At 45.7% G+C, this 15,416-nt stretch overlaps 1 protein-coding gene across 3 annotated transcripts in view; it reads left to right on the plus strand.

Annotated features, from left to right (window-relative positions):
* MYRIP (myosin VIIA and Rab interacting protein) overlaps nucleotides 1–15,416 on the plus strand; it is a 237,842-nt gene that overhangs the window by 180,902 nt on the left and 41,524 nt on the right. For all 3 annotated transcript variants that reach the window (XM_039837381.1, XM_039837382.1, XM_039837383.1), the window contains 2 exons: nucleotides 4,491–4,635; nucleotides 9,301–9,938. In XM_039837381.1, the coding sequence (XP_039693315.1) occupies nucleotides 4,491–4,635; nucleotides 9,301–9,938 (783 nt within the window). The remainder of the gene's footprint in view (nucleotides 1–4,490; nucleotides 4,636–9,300; nucleotides 9,939–15,416) is intronic.

Raw genomic sequence — 15,416 nt, forward strand, 5'->3', positions numbered from 1 at the left:
GCAAAGACTATTTCTAAGCCATGATCGGTGCCTCGGGGGGCCTGCCCTGTTGACCATGATGATAATTATAGCAATCAAAGCAACAATATACCGTTATGAGACACATAGGTAGAACATGCCGCTGCTGCCCATCCAGGGGATGCAGAGAGAAAAGGTGCAGTTGACCTTGAAAAGCATGATTTCGAATGGCAAAGGTCCACTTATACATAGACTTTTTTCAGTAAATACTGTAAATGTCTTTTATGATTTTCTTAAAAACATCTTCTCTAGTTTATTATACAAATACAGTATACAATACATAGAACATACAAAGTATGTGTCAGTTGGCCGTTTATGACATCGGTAAGGCTTCCACAGTCTACCATAGGCTATGAGAAGTTAAGTTTTGGAAGAGCCCAAAGTGGGACAGGGGTTTTCAGTTGCACAGGAGTTGGTGTCCCTGATTGTTCAAGGGTCAAGTGTCTAACGGCGTTAACTGATGATCACCCTGTGTGTTTCGCCTAGAGCTCCAGAGGGCAGGGCCTGCTGGGCTGGAGCGTGACAGCCTGGCGTGTGTTGTTCCTTTTCTTTCAGCAAAGGCTGAGGCCGAACACAGGGTATGGCAGAACATGGCCCGAGAGCCAGACAGACCTGAGCACAATCCCTGCCTCTGCCCTCTGACCACCCACGTGCCTTGGGCAAGTTCTTCAACTTTGCCTGAGTTTACTCACGTGCACCCAATCAGACAGAGAATGGACATGTTGCGCTGGGTCACCTATAAAGCTTACCAAACGCTCTTATTTTGACTAAGAGTCATCGAGTGTTTTCTGTGTGCTGGGAAATATACTGATCCCTTTACTTGAGGTAACTGAGGCTTAGAACAGTTAAAGTTTCTGCAGGATGCCACATAGCAAGAAGAGGAGCTGGCATTGACTCACTACCTAACACACCACCCTCGTTAGTCAGTGCTGAAAGAGTTAAGAGGCAGGGCCCGTTTGCAAGCTCGGATTCTCAAGTCCATCTCTGCGAGGCTTTGCTGCGTGATGGTCCTGCACCCATGGGCTCCATCATCCATTCCCAGCCTTCCTCCCTTGCATAGACCTGCAGACACTGTAACTCAGGCCAGCCCTTCCCGACATCACCAGCCCTGCTTCTTCCTTGGACCCTAGGGTGGGCAAGAGGAAGGGAAGAAAAGCAGATGCTGGGGGTGGGAAAGAAAAGGGGGACACAGACGGCCCAGCCAGCATTATGAGCAAATAAATTACTCAAGTAATCCTGTCACTTCCCAGGAGGTTAAACTGGTGAGTAAAAGCATTGCTGTGGCGCCATCTACTGGGCAGTGTGTTTGTTGTAACGAATTTGTGGTGAACGAGGCCTGGGTCTCAAGAGCAGCTTTTTTCCCTGCTGGCTGAAGACTGTGGGCCAGTGGTGTCCTGAGACCTGCTGGAGACAGTTCTTTGGGGCTTTTGTGATGATCAGAGTATAGGTTTTTTCTATTATGAAACAATGGCTTGCCAGAAATAGAAGCCCAGCAACCCCAACTCTCTCATAAAGAACGGAGACCCTATCTTCCCTATTGGGATGTGAGACGGACTTTTCACGTCTTGGTCTTGGCTTTTGTACATTGGAGTGCGCTTTTGTCCCATAAAAATGGACCCCAGCCACCTCCAATAGACACATGTGTATGTGCCTAAAATACCATTTGAGCCACGACAAAATGAAACATTAAATATTATTTTCCCTTTTTACTTAAAAAAAACTTTTTTCTAAATACTGTGACATTGCCCTGTTATTTGTAAAAACTATTTCCCCCCTTTTAAAAGATGCATTTAGTGATTTACAGTGAGAAGCTTAGAGAAAGAACAAGGAAGTTTAAGGTATAGAAAATGGCTCATGTGTGGCTGCAAAAATACTGCACTCGGCAATAGGCTGTCAGCGCCGTAAGGCCAGACCTGTGTCTTACAAATATATTCAGTCACAAACATGGGACTGAGGACCATACCCGAAAGACTGTCCCTGCCTTGAGGATCTCACGGTCTGCGGAGGAGTCAACGAGTTGGTGTGTGACTGTCACTGAGTATGGGAGGAGTAACTGGGAAGGGAGGGCTTCTGTCCAGTCCACGTGGGAAGAGTGTCAAGGGTATGTCCCCTGAAGACATGGGGGACTGCTGTATTCAGGGGGACTGCCGTAGAAGGATTTTTTTTCCCTTCGTTTTTTAAGAACTTCACTCGTCAATTGACCGTCAGCCTTGATCTGTCCTCTCCGATAACTACTTATCATCTGTCCAGGGTTTAGCGAAATCCTAGATGGTTCCCTGAATACCCAACCCCATGAAAACCTTGGCTGTTCAGGACCCTAGGGACAGAATCAGTGCTTGCCGGACCCTGGGAAAGAAGGAAGTAACATCAGGCTACAAGCCACTTTTGTGTGTTTGTGTGTGTTAGCTTGGCTCTTTTCCAAGTAAGACCTTGCCTTCCACGATGTAAGTGAGGATGAGGGTGGACTTCTCATTTCTTTCTCTTGCTCGTTAATTTTATCTAAGAAATTAGTAAAGAAAAAAAAAAACGGATATTTCTGAAAACCCACCCTGCAGCTAGCTCATCCCAAATCCCATTCATTCTGCAGCAAACATTCATTTATTCCCAGTTCTGTATCAGTTACTGAACCAGAGGCTGCGGATGTCACTGTCAATAGGCCCTTGACTGCCCTCAGTCTCTCAGTCTCATGGGGACACCAGGCAAGAGATGGATGATTACAGTAGAATGCAGTACAGCGTCGGTAAGCATAGAGGAAGCCAGGGACCCCAGCCCAGCTTGGGGAAGGGGGCATCCACAGACCATGGCCTGTCCAAACTGAATATACACAGAATCTTATCCAATTGATAAGATGAGGCAAGCTCATCCACTCCGGGCCTTGTTGACCTGTGACGCTGCGTTGAAAAGCAGGTCTGGGAGTCCCCCATGCTCTCTTCTGTCATCGGAGAGATGAGAGGCAGGTTATGACCCTGGGTACACAGTTTAGGGGTTCCATATTCTGCAGACCCACCTTCCCCCTAGACTGGCCCCAGGGTCTGCTGGCGGGAAATAGAAGAGGTTGCCAGAACTGGCCTGTGCCACCCTCTCCAGCAAGGTGTGCCAGGAGGCTAACTTTGAGAGCTCCCAGGCCCTGGCTGCAATGATGGGGATGCTGGACCTTGGTCCTCCACTGTGTCTGTCTTTTCTTAGATGGGCTAACGGTCCTTCAGGGCAAGGCTACTGAGTGCATCGACCTCTCCCCAAACTCCAGTCATAAAGCTCAGTGTCGCCACCCAAATCTCCCAGTGCTGGCGGACGCTATTTTTCTTAGTTATTCTCAAACAGCTTTCTAACACTTTCACTTGCTATGCGTTTATTGTGTGCAGGGCAAAGTTAAGTGTCCACATCCCTCAAGAAATTAAGTCACTTGGCCAGGGTGTTAGGGCAGAGGTGGTGGTGGAGCCCAGGTCCAGCTGACTCCCGAGTCCAGCTCCGACCACCCCAGGCCCTCTGCCCACAGCTCTCCGAAGACGCTCTCCTTTTGCCTCCTGTTCTTAGCACCTGTGGTAGGAAAGAAAGAAAGCTACCCAGATGAGCAGACATTTCCCTGGAAGCGAAGGCAGTGGAGCTGTTGGCGCTGAGGCCTGCCAGCAGGTGGAGACAGACCGCGTAGGGGACGGATCGTGAGCTAGAGACAGGCACTTCGTTTCTTATTGTGGTCACAGATGCTTCCGGTGGCTTTGCCCTTTCCCTTCTCAGCTTCTCAATACAAAAAGAACAAAATGAATTGCCAAAAAAAGATAATTCCTTCACTAAATGACAAAGGAAAACATTGATCTGTTTCTGTTTGATTAAATTCTTTATATATAACATTCGAACTTGGAATTCTCTATAGATAATATTTGTGATGTGTGTCTATATATATATAATACATTGTAAATATGTTTGTCAGTCGTTTAAAATCCCAGTTCTCCCATTTCTCCTTAGGTTGGAGTTTATTTTCCTTTCTTTAATTCAGCCACTAAATGGGAGCATGTTGCAATAGTTCTAGGCTTGTGGACTGACCATACTTGGCTCACTTTCCTATTGTAGTACTTACATTGTGCTTACTGTTGACACTGCTGAAACTCAGGTTTGGAGTCTTTGAGGGGAAGATGCTTGCATTTCTTATCACACATAGTTGTCTCTAAGAAAGAGCAGCTAGGGAGAATGGTTGGATAAGTAGGAGCCTAATGAGCGCTGGCTCTGTCTGGTTCCATTACATCTCCAACGCTTTCTAGGAGGCCTGGCTGGTGTGCAATGGAATAAACTGGAACCGTTTGTACCATTATGTGGCATTATACACTGATCCGCAGCTTTTAAGCCTGAACATGAGAAAAGCCTGTACTGTCAGACGTGCCTCTCCGTGCTGTGCAGTGTCAGCCACAAAGCTGAAGGCTTCCTCCCGCTGACCGTGCCCTGTAAGGTCACCCCCTTCTCCTCTTCTCTCTCCGCAGTCTGCGTTCTCCCTCACCAGAGGAGGGGCTCTGAAGACCTCATCGCTGGAGGCAGCATCCAGGCAGCCGGGGAACCAGGCACAGCAGCCCAGGGAGGAATCGGCATTGCCCAGCTGGACGAGCGTGGACAGGCTGGATGACACAGGTAACTGGTTTAAGCAGCGTCTGCTTGGTTTGTGGGTTTCAAAAGTGCGGTTTGGAGGTTTCTCGGCGACCGTGTGGCCGCTCAGCTCTTCCTCCCATCAGTCGGATTGTGTGTGTCTGTTTGAGGCAGCCGAGCTGCTGAGTACACGATGCATAACATGGTCATGTTTTCCTGCTGGGACCAGAGGGACCATGGTCGGCTGCACACTCAGCTGCACAGCCCACTTCAGATGCCTGGAGAATGGCCAGAGACCAGGACCAGGGCCCAGTCTGTGGAGTAGGGGGATGTGTCTGTATGGCCAGGAACACTAATCCCACCTGGCAGGGTCTGGCAGTGTTCAGAGCGGTTTGGTCCCGGCATTGGTCTGGTTGTAAGATCATCCTTTCCGAAACCTGAAATCTTTGTCAGAGTAACACTTGCTGCTGTGACAAGTAAACCGAACATTTAGGTGGTTTAACCCAATCGTTTTACTTCTCATCACATAACAGTGTCCTGCTGCGGGAGGCCCTCGGAGGCTGAGGCTGCGTCTGCCTTGTCTCTGCTGTCCTCTAGGGCCTTCTAGAGCCCCGTGCTGGGTCATTCACATCCAGCCAGCAGATGGAGGAAGAGAAAATGGAAAAGTCAGTGCACTTGCTTCCTAATCACCTCATCAGCGAAAAGGCACACACAGCACTTTCACACTCCCTGCCTGGGCAAGAACTAGTCACATGGCCCCACCTCGATGCAGAGGAGTCTGGGAAATGTGGTCCACCTGGGCAGCCGTGTCCCAGCAACACAGCTCTGCCACGAAAGGAGAAAGGCACATGAGTTTTCCCCCGCCCCGCCGGAGGATGGCGTTGCTGTTTCCTCTTCCTGCTCCTTCTCCTAGAATATCCTGCCTCTGCCTAGGGCAGTTGAACACACCTCTCAGAGACGCCTCAACATCTCCGACACACGGTCCTTTATAAAGCTGTCACCATGATATCCCTCACAACTAAGCTGAGTCATGTCCCCACAGTCACACACCAGAAGGCTGCCAGATGCTTGGAGCCACATGGGTCATGGCGAGGGCTGTGAAGTCCCCGTGCCCAGGCCACGTAGGTCTCCTGTGCCCCACAGGTCAGTTCCTTCCTCACCTAGATACACATACTTATAATAGAAACTAGGCATGTTTGTCCTCACAAGAAGAAACCATTAAAAATGTTTTCAACCCATGTTATCTGTCAGATGTAGACCCCTTTACTCATCAACAAAAACAATAAATTAGTAGCATAGTACTCATGTTAGAAATATACTTTTAAAGATTGTACTATGACTTCTATTCTGTAAGGGAAAAGATTTAACTAACAGCTATATAAATATAGTCTATTGTTGTCGTGCAAAGAATTAAAAAACATTAAATATTTTTAAGTCATTCTAAAGATTTTCCAAAAGAGATCATTTTCATTTTAACCTTTTAGTACCTACCGGTAGAAACTGCAGAAATTCTATGAGTACATGAAATTTCCTTTATTTATATCATCTTTGTTTTGATTTTAAGTGCATTTTTCCTTTCTAAGTATGCTTTTCCCGCTGCTGCCCAGCATATCCATATTCATTCATTCATTCATTCATTCATTCAATTTTTTTCTCTTTCACCATGGATTGAAAATTCTCACAGAGAAGGGACTGTTAGATTCCATAGGACATATGAGAATGTCCTAGAATAGATCTTTAATAAACAATAACAACTACCTTTTAAAAATCACTTTACAATGTACAGAGTCCATCTGTGGGCACTATTTTATTTACTCCTCCAACAGCATTACTAAGCACTGTCGTCATCTTGTGTGGCAGATAAAAATCTTGAGGGACAGTGAGGGCAAGTGACTTGTCCAAGATCCCACAGCTGGTGAGGGCATATCTGGTCCTCAGACGCAAACACCATGACTCCAATTCGCAGGCTTTTTCAACTCATGCATGATAATAAGTGTCTCTCCACCATAAAAACAACAGCAAAAACAGCATTTCAGAATTCAAACTTACAACCTGATAAACTTAAAGAATATTAGAAAATCTTCTAAAAGACACTCCATTGCACACAACAGTCCCCCACTGAATTATGAGCATCCTAAATAAATTTGCAGAGGATTTCAGTTTTCAAAACATGATTTCGTGTTCAATCTTCTGTAAAATAAGGCACCCATGTGAAATTAAATTTAAAAAAATAATAATAAAAGCACTTACCTAGAAAACTGCTGGTTTTTCTGAGGAATACTCGGCCCTCGGCATGCTAAAATGTTCAGGCCAAGCCCAGAGGTCCTGACAGACGTCTGATACACTTAGCAGGAAGCAGATTACTCCTGGGGGCCGTGGCTCAGTCATAGCAGAGCAGAAATGTAGAACGGAGAAGGCCCGGAGGTGCAGGTCCCCTTAGAAGGTTAATGTCCACTGAGCTATTTTCAGCAGTTCTGTTTATACCTCCAGAGCCTGCTAGTCTACAGTTGGGTCAGCTGAAGGAGCGCAGTGGGCTGAGGAAACCACAGCAGCTCCCCTCAGTCTTGACAGCATGTACGGCAGCTAATGGATTCCCCCAAAACACATTTTCACTTTGTAGACCTTGACTGAGCACCTAAGGCATGCACAGCTGAGAAATAAAGACCAGGGGACAGTCCCTGTGCTTGAGTTATTGTCTGCACGATCATGAAAGAGTGAGAGTGTGGAGGAAGGGGCGGATGGAGGGAGCAGAGTCCCTGGGGGCTATTCTCGGGGAACAGAGAATGTGGTATGGGAGCCCAGGTGTAGCTTTGGGCAGTTCCGAGGAAGCAGCTTGGCAGCCAAGGTTTTCATAGGGTTGGGTATCCATGGAGCCATCTGCGCTTTCTCTGAGATAGAAGTTGGCCAACTTCTAGCTTTTCCCAGTGGAACATGGCAACCTGGGATTGTAAAAAGCAGGAGAGAGGGGCCAGCAGTGGGCAGAGTCCCACCCCATCATGTAGTGGGTGTTGGAAGTGGGTCCAGGTCAATCCCAGAGCCAAGCACACAGTGACATTATTAGCAGCCTTCCCACTGAGAGCCCCCTGCAGCCCCTGGGAGCCTGCGTTCATTAACGAGGAGTTAAAATTACTTTTAAAGATTCTTTTAAAAGTTTGGACCTTGCCTCAATGGCCTACCAGAGCAGAGCTAAGGCCCCTGCAGGCCGCAAGCCCAGAAGCTGGCATCATAGGGAATGATGTCCTCCAAAGCCACAGGGGCCCTCATCACTCATCCCCAGGGAGTCCTGTAAGATTCCTAATTAAAACGGCTTCTATTGGCACCTGCTGTGCCGGCCAGAGGCCACAGGGCTGGACCAGGCACCCATAGCTGAAGGAGAAGCATGACATCTTACATCCCCAGGCACGTGGGCAGAAAATGTTTCCTATTTGCCTTCAGCAAAAACAAGACAGCAACTTTTACCTGTAGCATGCTGGTCAAGTCTTGGGGCCCCAGCAGATGTTCTGGGTAGAGCTGAGCCCAGTTTAGGTCAATCCAGACCATGACCACAGACTGGAAGTGGCCCAGCCTGCCCCTGCACAGGATTTACAGCTGGCCAAGGGCTTCCACGGCACAGACTGTAACCAGGAGCTGCCTCAGAGTTGGATAGAGATGCAGCCTGTCTCAACTGGACCAGTTACAGACTCTGTGACCTTTGACAAGTTATTTAACTTCACTTATCTTTGTTCCCTCATCTGTAAAATGAGATTAGAATACCAACCTCTTTCTGCCCCAAGCCCTTTCCAGAATGCGGCATGTGCCTTGGGTTGAAAATAAGCTGAACAGGAAAAAACTGTTATTCCTCCCCTGCTCACACAGAACACTTCTGTCACCAGTGTGCGGGGCTTTTCCCACACTGCTGATTATCGGACACCGGCTGGGTGTCCTGCAGTTCAGTTCAGTTCAGTTCTGATGCTTCTTAGCTGGGGTCAAAGACCAAATACTAGCAGGAAACAGGAACTGAGATCTGTGTATGTGCGTGTTCATATATACACACAAACACACACATACATACACACATACATACATACACACATACATACATACACACACACATACATACATACACATACATATACATACACACACAATAATAATACATACATACATACACACATACATACATACATACATCATTATTTCAGGCATGCCCTGTCATGAGGCTGTGGTGAGTGTGTTTATAAAAGTGCCAAGGACAGGGTGTGTTAACCTGTAAGATAGGCTGGGGCAGGTGATGGAGTCATCTCCCACTCAATGAGAGGAAACTGAGGATCTAAGAGACAAAACCGTGGCCCAAGTTCAAAGAGCCAGAACCTGAGGCTGCCAACAGCAGCCCTCTCCTCTCTCCTTCTGCACCCGAGCCAGCTTAGGACAGGAGTGGGTCAGTTAGTTCTCTGGAGACTGAGGTGACCAACTACCTAGGTAGACATTAAATCGAAACCAGACCTCCAAGTTCCTCTCCACCTGTGAACAATGGGGCCCTGTGAGACCTCAGAGGACTCTTCAGGGACCTTTAAAGCTGCCATCCAATTAGGTGTGCCCCCCTGGACTTCCTAGAGTCCACTGCTCCCCAAGTCCCCCAGGAACCAGTCGTGGGGAAGGGACAGGTGGCAACTCACCTTGCTCTAAGGTGGTAACGGCTCTCCCTGATTTCTCTCTCCTTCCCACCTGCAGACCTGGTCCCAGTATTGCAGAGCCCTGATGGGAACTGGGTGGCCCTGAAGGATGGCACGCTGCCCCCAACCCGCCTGCTGGCCAAACCTAAGAGTGGCACGTTTCAGGCTCTGGAGGTGGCCTCCAGCGTGACATCTGCCTACGATGAGATGGGCTCCGACAGTGAAGAGGACTTTGACTGGAGCGAGGCTTTGAGCACTCTGTGCCCGCGGCCCCGGGGCCTGACCCGGAAGCCCCAGCCTCAGCTCACGCAGGCCCAAGGCTCGGACCAAGGTCCCCTGGCCATCTCTGCCTCTTCCAGGCTCTCCCCCTACCCCGAGGCCATGTGCTCTGACTCGGAGACTTCCTCAGCAGGCTCTTCTCGGGAAGCCGGGCATCGGGCCAGACTGTCTTGGGTGCAGAGGAAGGCCCCCAGGAACCCTGTGGCTGAGAAGATGCGCCTACAGGGAGAGCTGGACGTGAACTTCAACCTCCAGGCAGCCGGCAGGGAGACCTCAGACAGCAGCGAGCCTGAGGAAGCCCCTCATGCTGCGGACCGGAGGGCCAGGAGGTGGAGAAGGGCCCGAGTGGGCTCAGAGGAGCCAAGCAAGGAACCACCTTCCCCCAACGCCCATTCCCAGGATCTGGACACACATCAGGTAATAAAGTGGGTACACGCAAGCGCACACTTCTTTTCCAGTGGGATGTGCCCTCCTCCAGGCATGAGTGCCATAGAGTCCTGAGTTAGAAACCACAGACCCAGAGTCTCATCTTGGTTTTTGCTGCGAAGTAGCTGGGTGACCTAGACAGATCACATCAGCTCTCTGGGGCTCGACGTCCTCCTCTCGGAAATGAGAGCTTAGAGTTTAAAGTGGGTTTGCAAAGTGTGGCCCCCAGACCAGCAGCTTCAGCATCACCAGGGAACTTGTCAGAAATGCAGGTTCTTAGGCCTCACCCCAGACCTGCTGAATCAGAAACTCTGGGGGTAAGCGTAATCATCTGTTGTGACGAGCTCTCCTGGAGATTCTGCTGTGCATCAAAAGTTCAGGACCACTGGCTTGGAGTTAAGTGCCTAGGGTCTGGAATCAGCCTGCCTGGGTTCAGACAAGGCAAGGCATCCCTTTAGGCCTCAGCATCCTCATCTGTAAAGTGAGGATAATATTATAACCCACTTCAAAGAATGGTTGAGATGAGTGAATACAATAACATTTATAAAGAGCTGAGCTCTGATCGGGACACAGGGCTCAGTCAATGTTATTTCAATATGATGAGTCAGGACTCAGTTTCCTAACATTCTGTGATTCTTTAGTCTACATCACACTTCTCAGAATCCTTAGTGGCTCCGCCCACCCTCTTAGAGAATATGATTAAAGGTATAGACAGTCTTCCTAGAAAAATGCACACACACACACACACATACTCACACTCTCACACCATTTTGCTTACAATTTTAGGAGTTTATGAACCGGATTAATTTTATGTCCTCTAAATCGTTCCCAGCTCTTTGCCCATATGTCCTCTTCCTGGCAAAGGGCTGCGATCACCATGGACTGCGTTTCGAACTTTGTGGAACCCACTCCGGCCTTCCCATAGCAATATTTTCTAAACTCCTGAGCGACACACGTAGCCAGGAAAGTTTAAATGGCCTGACATAAGCAATGCGTTGCAGTATTTGAAACTGAGAGTCTTGTGGACGATACGGTTACGTTGCCTCCGCCTTCTGTAGAGGAATCATCATCATCACTTGCATTGCGATCAACTTGACTTTTTACACTTCTGGAGAAGCCACACTCCCTCCTGGAACGTCACTGCCTCTTCAGCAGTACCCCACTGCCATGCCCTGCGTTCTTAGTTTGGGTTCCACGAAAAGCAGGTCGTGAGTCAAGGATTTGAATGTGGGTTTGTGTGGGAGGAGATTCCGGGAAGCCCACGAGTGAGACAGGAGAGTGAGGAAAGCCAGTTAAGGCACACAGTAGGCAACGAGGGCAATCCCACCCGGGACCCTCTGAGAAGCCATGTGGATCACAGCTCAGGGTTCTCCCACTAGAAGACAGGAAGCAGTTACCAAAGTCTCCCATGTCCCATCGGTGGAGCGTGGTCTCATGCAGGGTGGGTATCAACTCCATATACAGCCAGGCTGGCGTGGGTGGTGCCTGAGAAATCTCTCAGATGGAAAAGAAGAGAGAGACCTGGGCCCAAGGTGAGAAACTGTCAGTGGAGCAGAAACCGTCGCCCACAGCTGAGGGCAACTTGTGTAGATTCAGGGGGACACAGGCTGGGGACGTCACCAGCATGTGCTGCAGTGACTTTCATTAATGTGCCAGCCAGATCCCTAATTGTGGGGCCCCCACGAAGGTAGTTGTAGATGTAGAGTTCCTCGGGTCACAGAATTTGACATCAGTCCTACCTGACCTGTTAATGTATTGCCTAGAAAAAGTCCTTTATTTGGTCCGAGCTCTCATTTTCTCCTCCGTCAAACAAGATCATTACAAATCTGCCTCCTGGGATTGTTGTGACCGTAGAGTAGGAATGTAGAGTTCTGTGCAACTGTGAATCATTGCCATCCAGCCCGAGGGGCCACGGTTTTCTAGAGACTCTGGGGAACTTTCCTCGGGGATATTCTTGAGGATTGTCTGCTGAGTCACTCACAGGTATAAAATGCCACATATCCACCACAACTATATACCTGAAACTTCCTGTTTATTCTGAAGTGGCTTGATAGTTGTCTTGTGGTGTTAATCTTTCCAAGGCATTAATAGGGAGGAGGCAAGGGCCAGCAGAAAGGAGCTGGGACTAGTGTTGTCAGCTCTCCCGCCGCAACGCATCTTACCCACGCAGGGTCCTCTCCTCCCCGCTAGGTGGCGATGATGTTGCACTTCAGGAACTTACCATTTCTGGCTCTTCTGGTCCTCCCTTCTGCTTAATTTACTAGGGCAGTTCTTTTCTCAAAAGAAAAGAAAAGGAACAACAACAACAACAACAAAAATATACATATATATGTGTGTGTGTGTATATATATATATATACACACACATATATATGTATAATATAAATATATTAAAACATACAGATACAATTTCCCTTAACCACAACTCTAAATCCTTGTCATCTCCTCCAAAATGACAACAGCCGTGTTTGTGCATTCATATATGTATAATGCGTTTAGAAATATAGTTTTGTAAATGTATCTGTTTTAGGAAAATCAGCATCTTACTCTCCATATTCTTCTCCTCTTTCTCTTAACAATGAGTGATAGAGATGTCAGCGCACACAAAACTACGCATAGTACCTGCAAAAGATTGCATCACGTGGTCCCCAGGAAGAGCACAGGAGTGGGGGCAATCCATCCAGGGTGCAAGCAGTACGGGTGCATTGCCTGTAGAGAATTTTTAAACAAAATAAACCTAATAAAGATTCAGGTTTTTTATTATCACTTTGCACCATGCAGGGAAAATTCTAAGCAATGCTAGTGATAAAAGACTTTTCCCTGTTGGGACAGGCTGCTCCCAAGGGGTGCCCAACTCCCTGGGTTTGCCACTGCTCCGTGATGAGGAGCAGTCAACAATCAATAGTTCCCATAATGATAGATATTTAAGACTTTTCAGTGGTCGATGTTATAAACAATACTGCAGAGAATATCATTGTGCAAGCCTCTTTATACAAGTATAGGAAGTAGAATTGCTGAGGAAGCATATATAGATCTTTAATTTTAATGCATACTTGCCAAATTAAGGTCCCTAAACATCATAGCAATTTACATTGCCATAGAACTGCATATATTGTCAGCGATACTTAGTGCTCTCGGTCTGTTAAATTCTTGCCTACTTTATGTGAGGAAGAAATATATTTCTTTATAGTTAACATTTTCATAGGTACTCCTGAGGTTAAGTATTTTTTCCTATATTTAAAGCTATTTGTATTTTTTCTTCTGTGGAAGACACATTTATATACTTCTACTATTACTTTATTGGACCTTTTGCCTTTTTCTTATTGATTTTTAAAACTTCGTTTTATTTTCTAATTATATTGTAGATTTTAGTTTTTTTTATGGTTATACATTGAAAATATTCTCCCCTAGGCTATGACTTTTCCCTTAACTTTATATTTTATATACAGAAATTTTCGTTACTAATAATTTATCAATTATTTCCTTTTTTATTTTGTACTTTGTTTAAAAAGGCTTTTAATCCCCGAGGTTATAAGACTATTTTCCTACTTTTTTCCCCTAATACTTTGTAGTTTCATATTTTACATTTAGCCCTTTAGTCCATCTGTACTTTGCTCATCTGGATGATATAAGATCTAACCTTATTTTTTTCAAATTAAATTTTTGTTACCAACTCATTACTAAATAATTCATCCAACATCTACTGGCTTCAGATGCCCCTTTAACATATATTAACCTTTATTTCCATGAGCCTGTTTTTTTTTACTCTGTTTTGTTCATTGATCCAGAAGTTTCATCCATGTACAAATACAACTTTATTTTTATTATCATAACTTTATAATGTATTTTGGGATAGTCTTCCCTTCACTGTTGTTTTTGTTAATGAGATTTTATGAAAGTATCTTGACTTTTTTCAACCCTTTGCTCATATAAATTATTTTCTTAAATCTGCTCAAGTCACAAAAAAAATCTTTTTTTTTGTCTTGCTTGGACTACTTCGAATATATTTATCCATTTAGGAATGATTTATCTCTTTATGCTATCGAGCCTTCCCACGAGGGCATCATACTTGTCTCCATTTATTTACTTTCAGTAAAGTTTTATAGATTTTTTTTTCCAATCTCTTATTCTCGTGAAGTAATTTTTAAGTATCCTATATATTTTGTTGATACTGCGAATGAGATCATGAGACCTTTTTGTCTATTACATGTTCTCATTGGGTTTTGCTGGTGTAGAGAACACAACTGATTTTATGTTTATGTTGTACAACTTAGCACCTTAATAGATTCTCTTATTAATTCTAATAGTCTTTCAAATGATTCCCTTACTCTTCCAGGTAGATAATGATATTGTCTATAAGTAATGACGGTTTTGTCTTTTCCTTTCCATTATTTATACTTCTCTACCTTGCTCATCGTATGGCACTGGTGATGACCTGTGCTACACTGTGAAGTGGCAGTGAGACCTGGCACCCTGAGTTTGCCTTGCCGCTGTCCTTCGTCACCTGCTTCTAGTATCTCGCCGTTAAGCGTGACGCCTCCTCTAAGTGTAGTAAAGATTATCAAAATAAAGAAGCGTCTGTCTGTTCCTAGCTTCCTAAACCATTTATATCAGGGATGTGAGTTTTATTTTAACAACCGCTTTTTGGCGTCTATCGAGATGATCGTGTGGTTTTCCTTCTATAATCTGTTAATGTCACAAATCGCATTGATTTTTTTTTTAATTCTGAGTCATCTTTTCATTTGATATATAAATCTTATCGGATTGTGATTTCTTTCTGTAAAAACTGGTTCCTATTTATGGGTATACATTTTTATGCTATCTTGTTCAGTTTTGATATCCGGCTATATTAATGAACTGGAAAGGATTTCTCTCTCTTTTTTTTTTTTTTTTACTATTGTCTAGAATACTTTATATGACTTGATAATTTTCTGAAAGTTTGGAAATATTTACTTATAAAGCTATTTAAGTCTGCCCCTTCTAAGAGAGGGACCTGGGTAGCTTTATAGGTAAATTTTATATATGAAATATCTCATATATTAGAATCCGTAGTAAAATGTGTGTGATATCGTTAAGCTCACTTTTGCTTTTTTGTTCTGTAGTATTTTTCCCTCGGTTCGTGTTAGCCTTTTCTCTTAGTCATTCTTGAATGAGGATAACACTCTCCCCATCCTGTTGCCAGTATCTAGCATACTCCAGTCATTTCCCCATTTCATCTCTGCTAGCTTAAGACAGTAGTTTTTCCCTACTCTCATTTCCTTGCTCTGTATGTCTTAGAACAGATGGCGAAGAACCTAGCTACAGTACTGAATACGCATATGTCGACTAAGTGGATGAATGGAAAACAATGAAAACCACTGTACACGTCTACATGGTTTTTATAGTCTCCATCCTAGGGCTTTACATTTCATGTCCACACCTCCTAGGATGTAGCTTGGCACCATAGCTAGTTCTTCCCTCTACCCACTTG

This window comes from Pteropus medius, unplaced genomic scaffold (genome assembly GCF_902729225.1).
Source record: "Pteropus medius unplaced genomic scaffold, Ma_sr-lr_union100, whole genome shotgun sequence".
NCBI lineage: Eukaryota > Metazoa > Chordata > Mammalia > Chiroptera > Pteropodidae > Pteropus > Pteropus medius.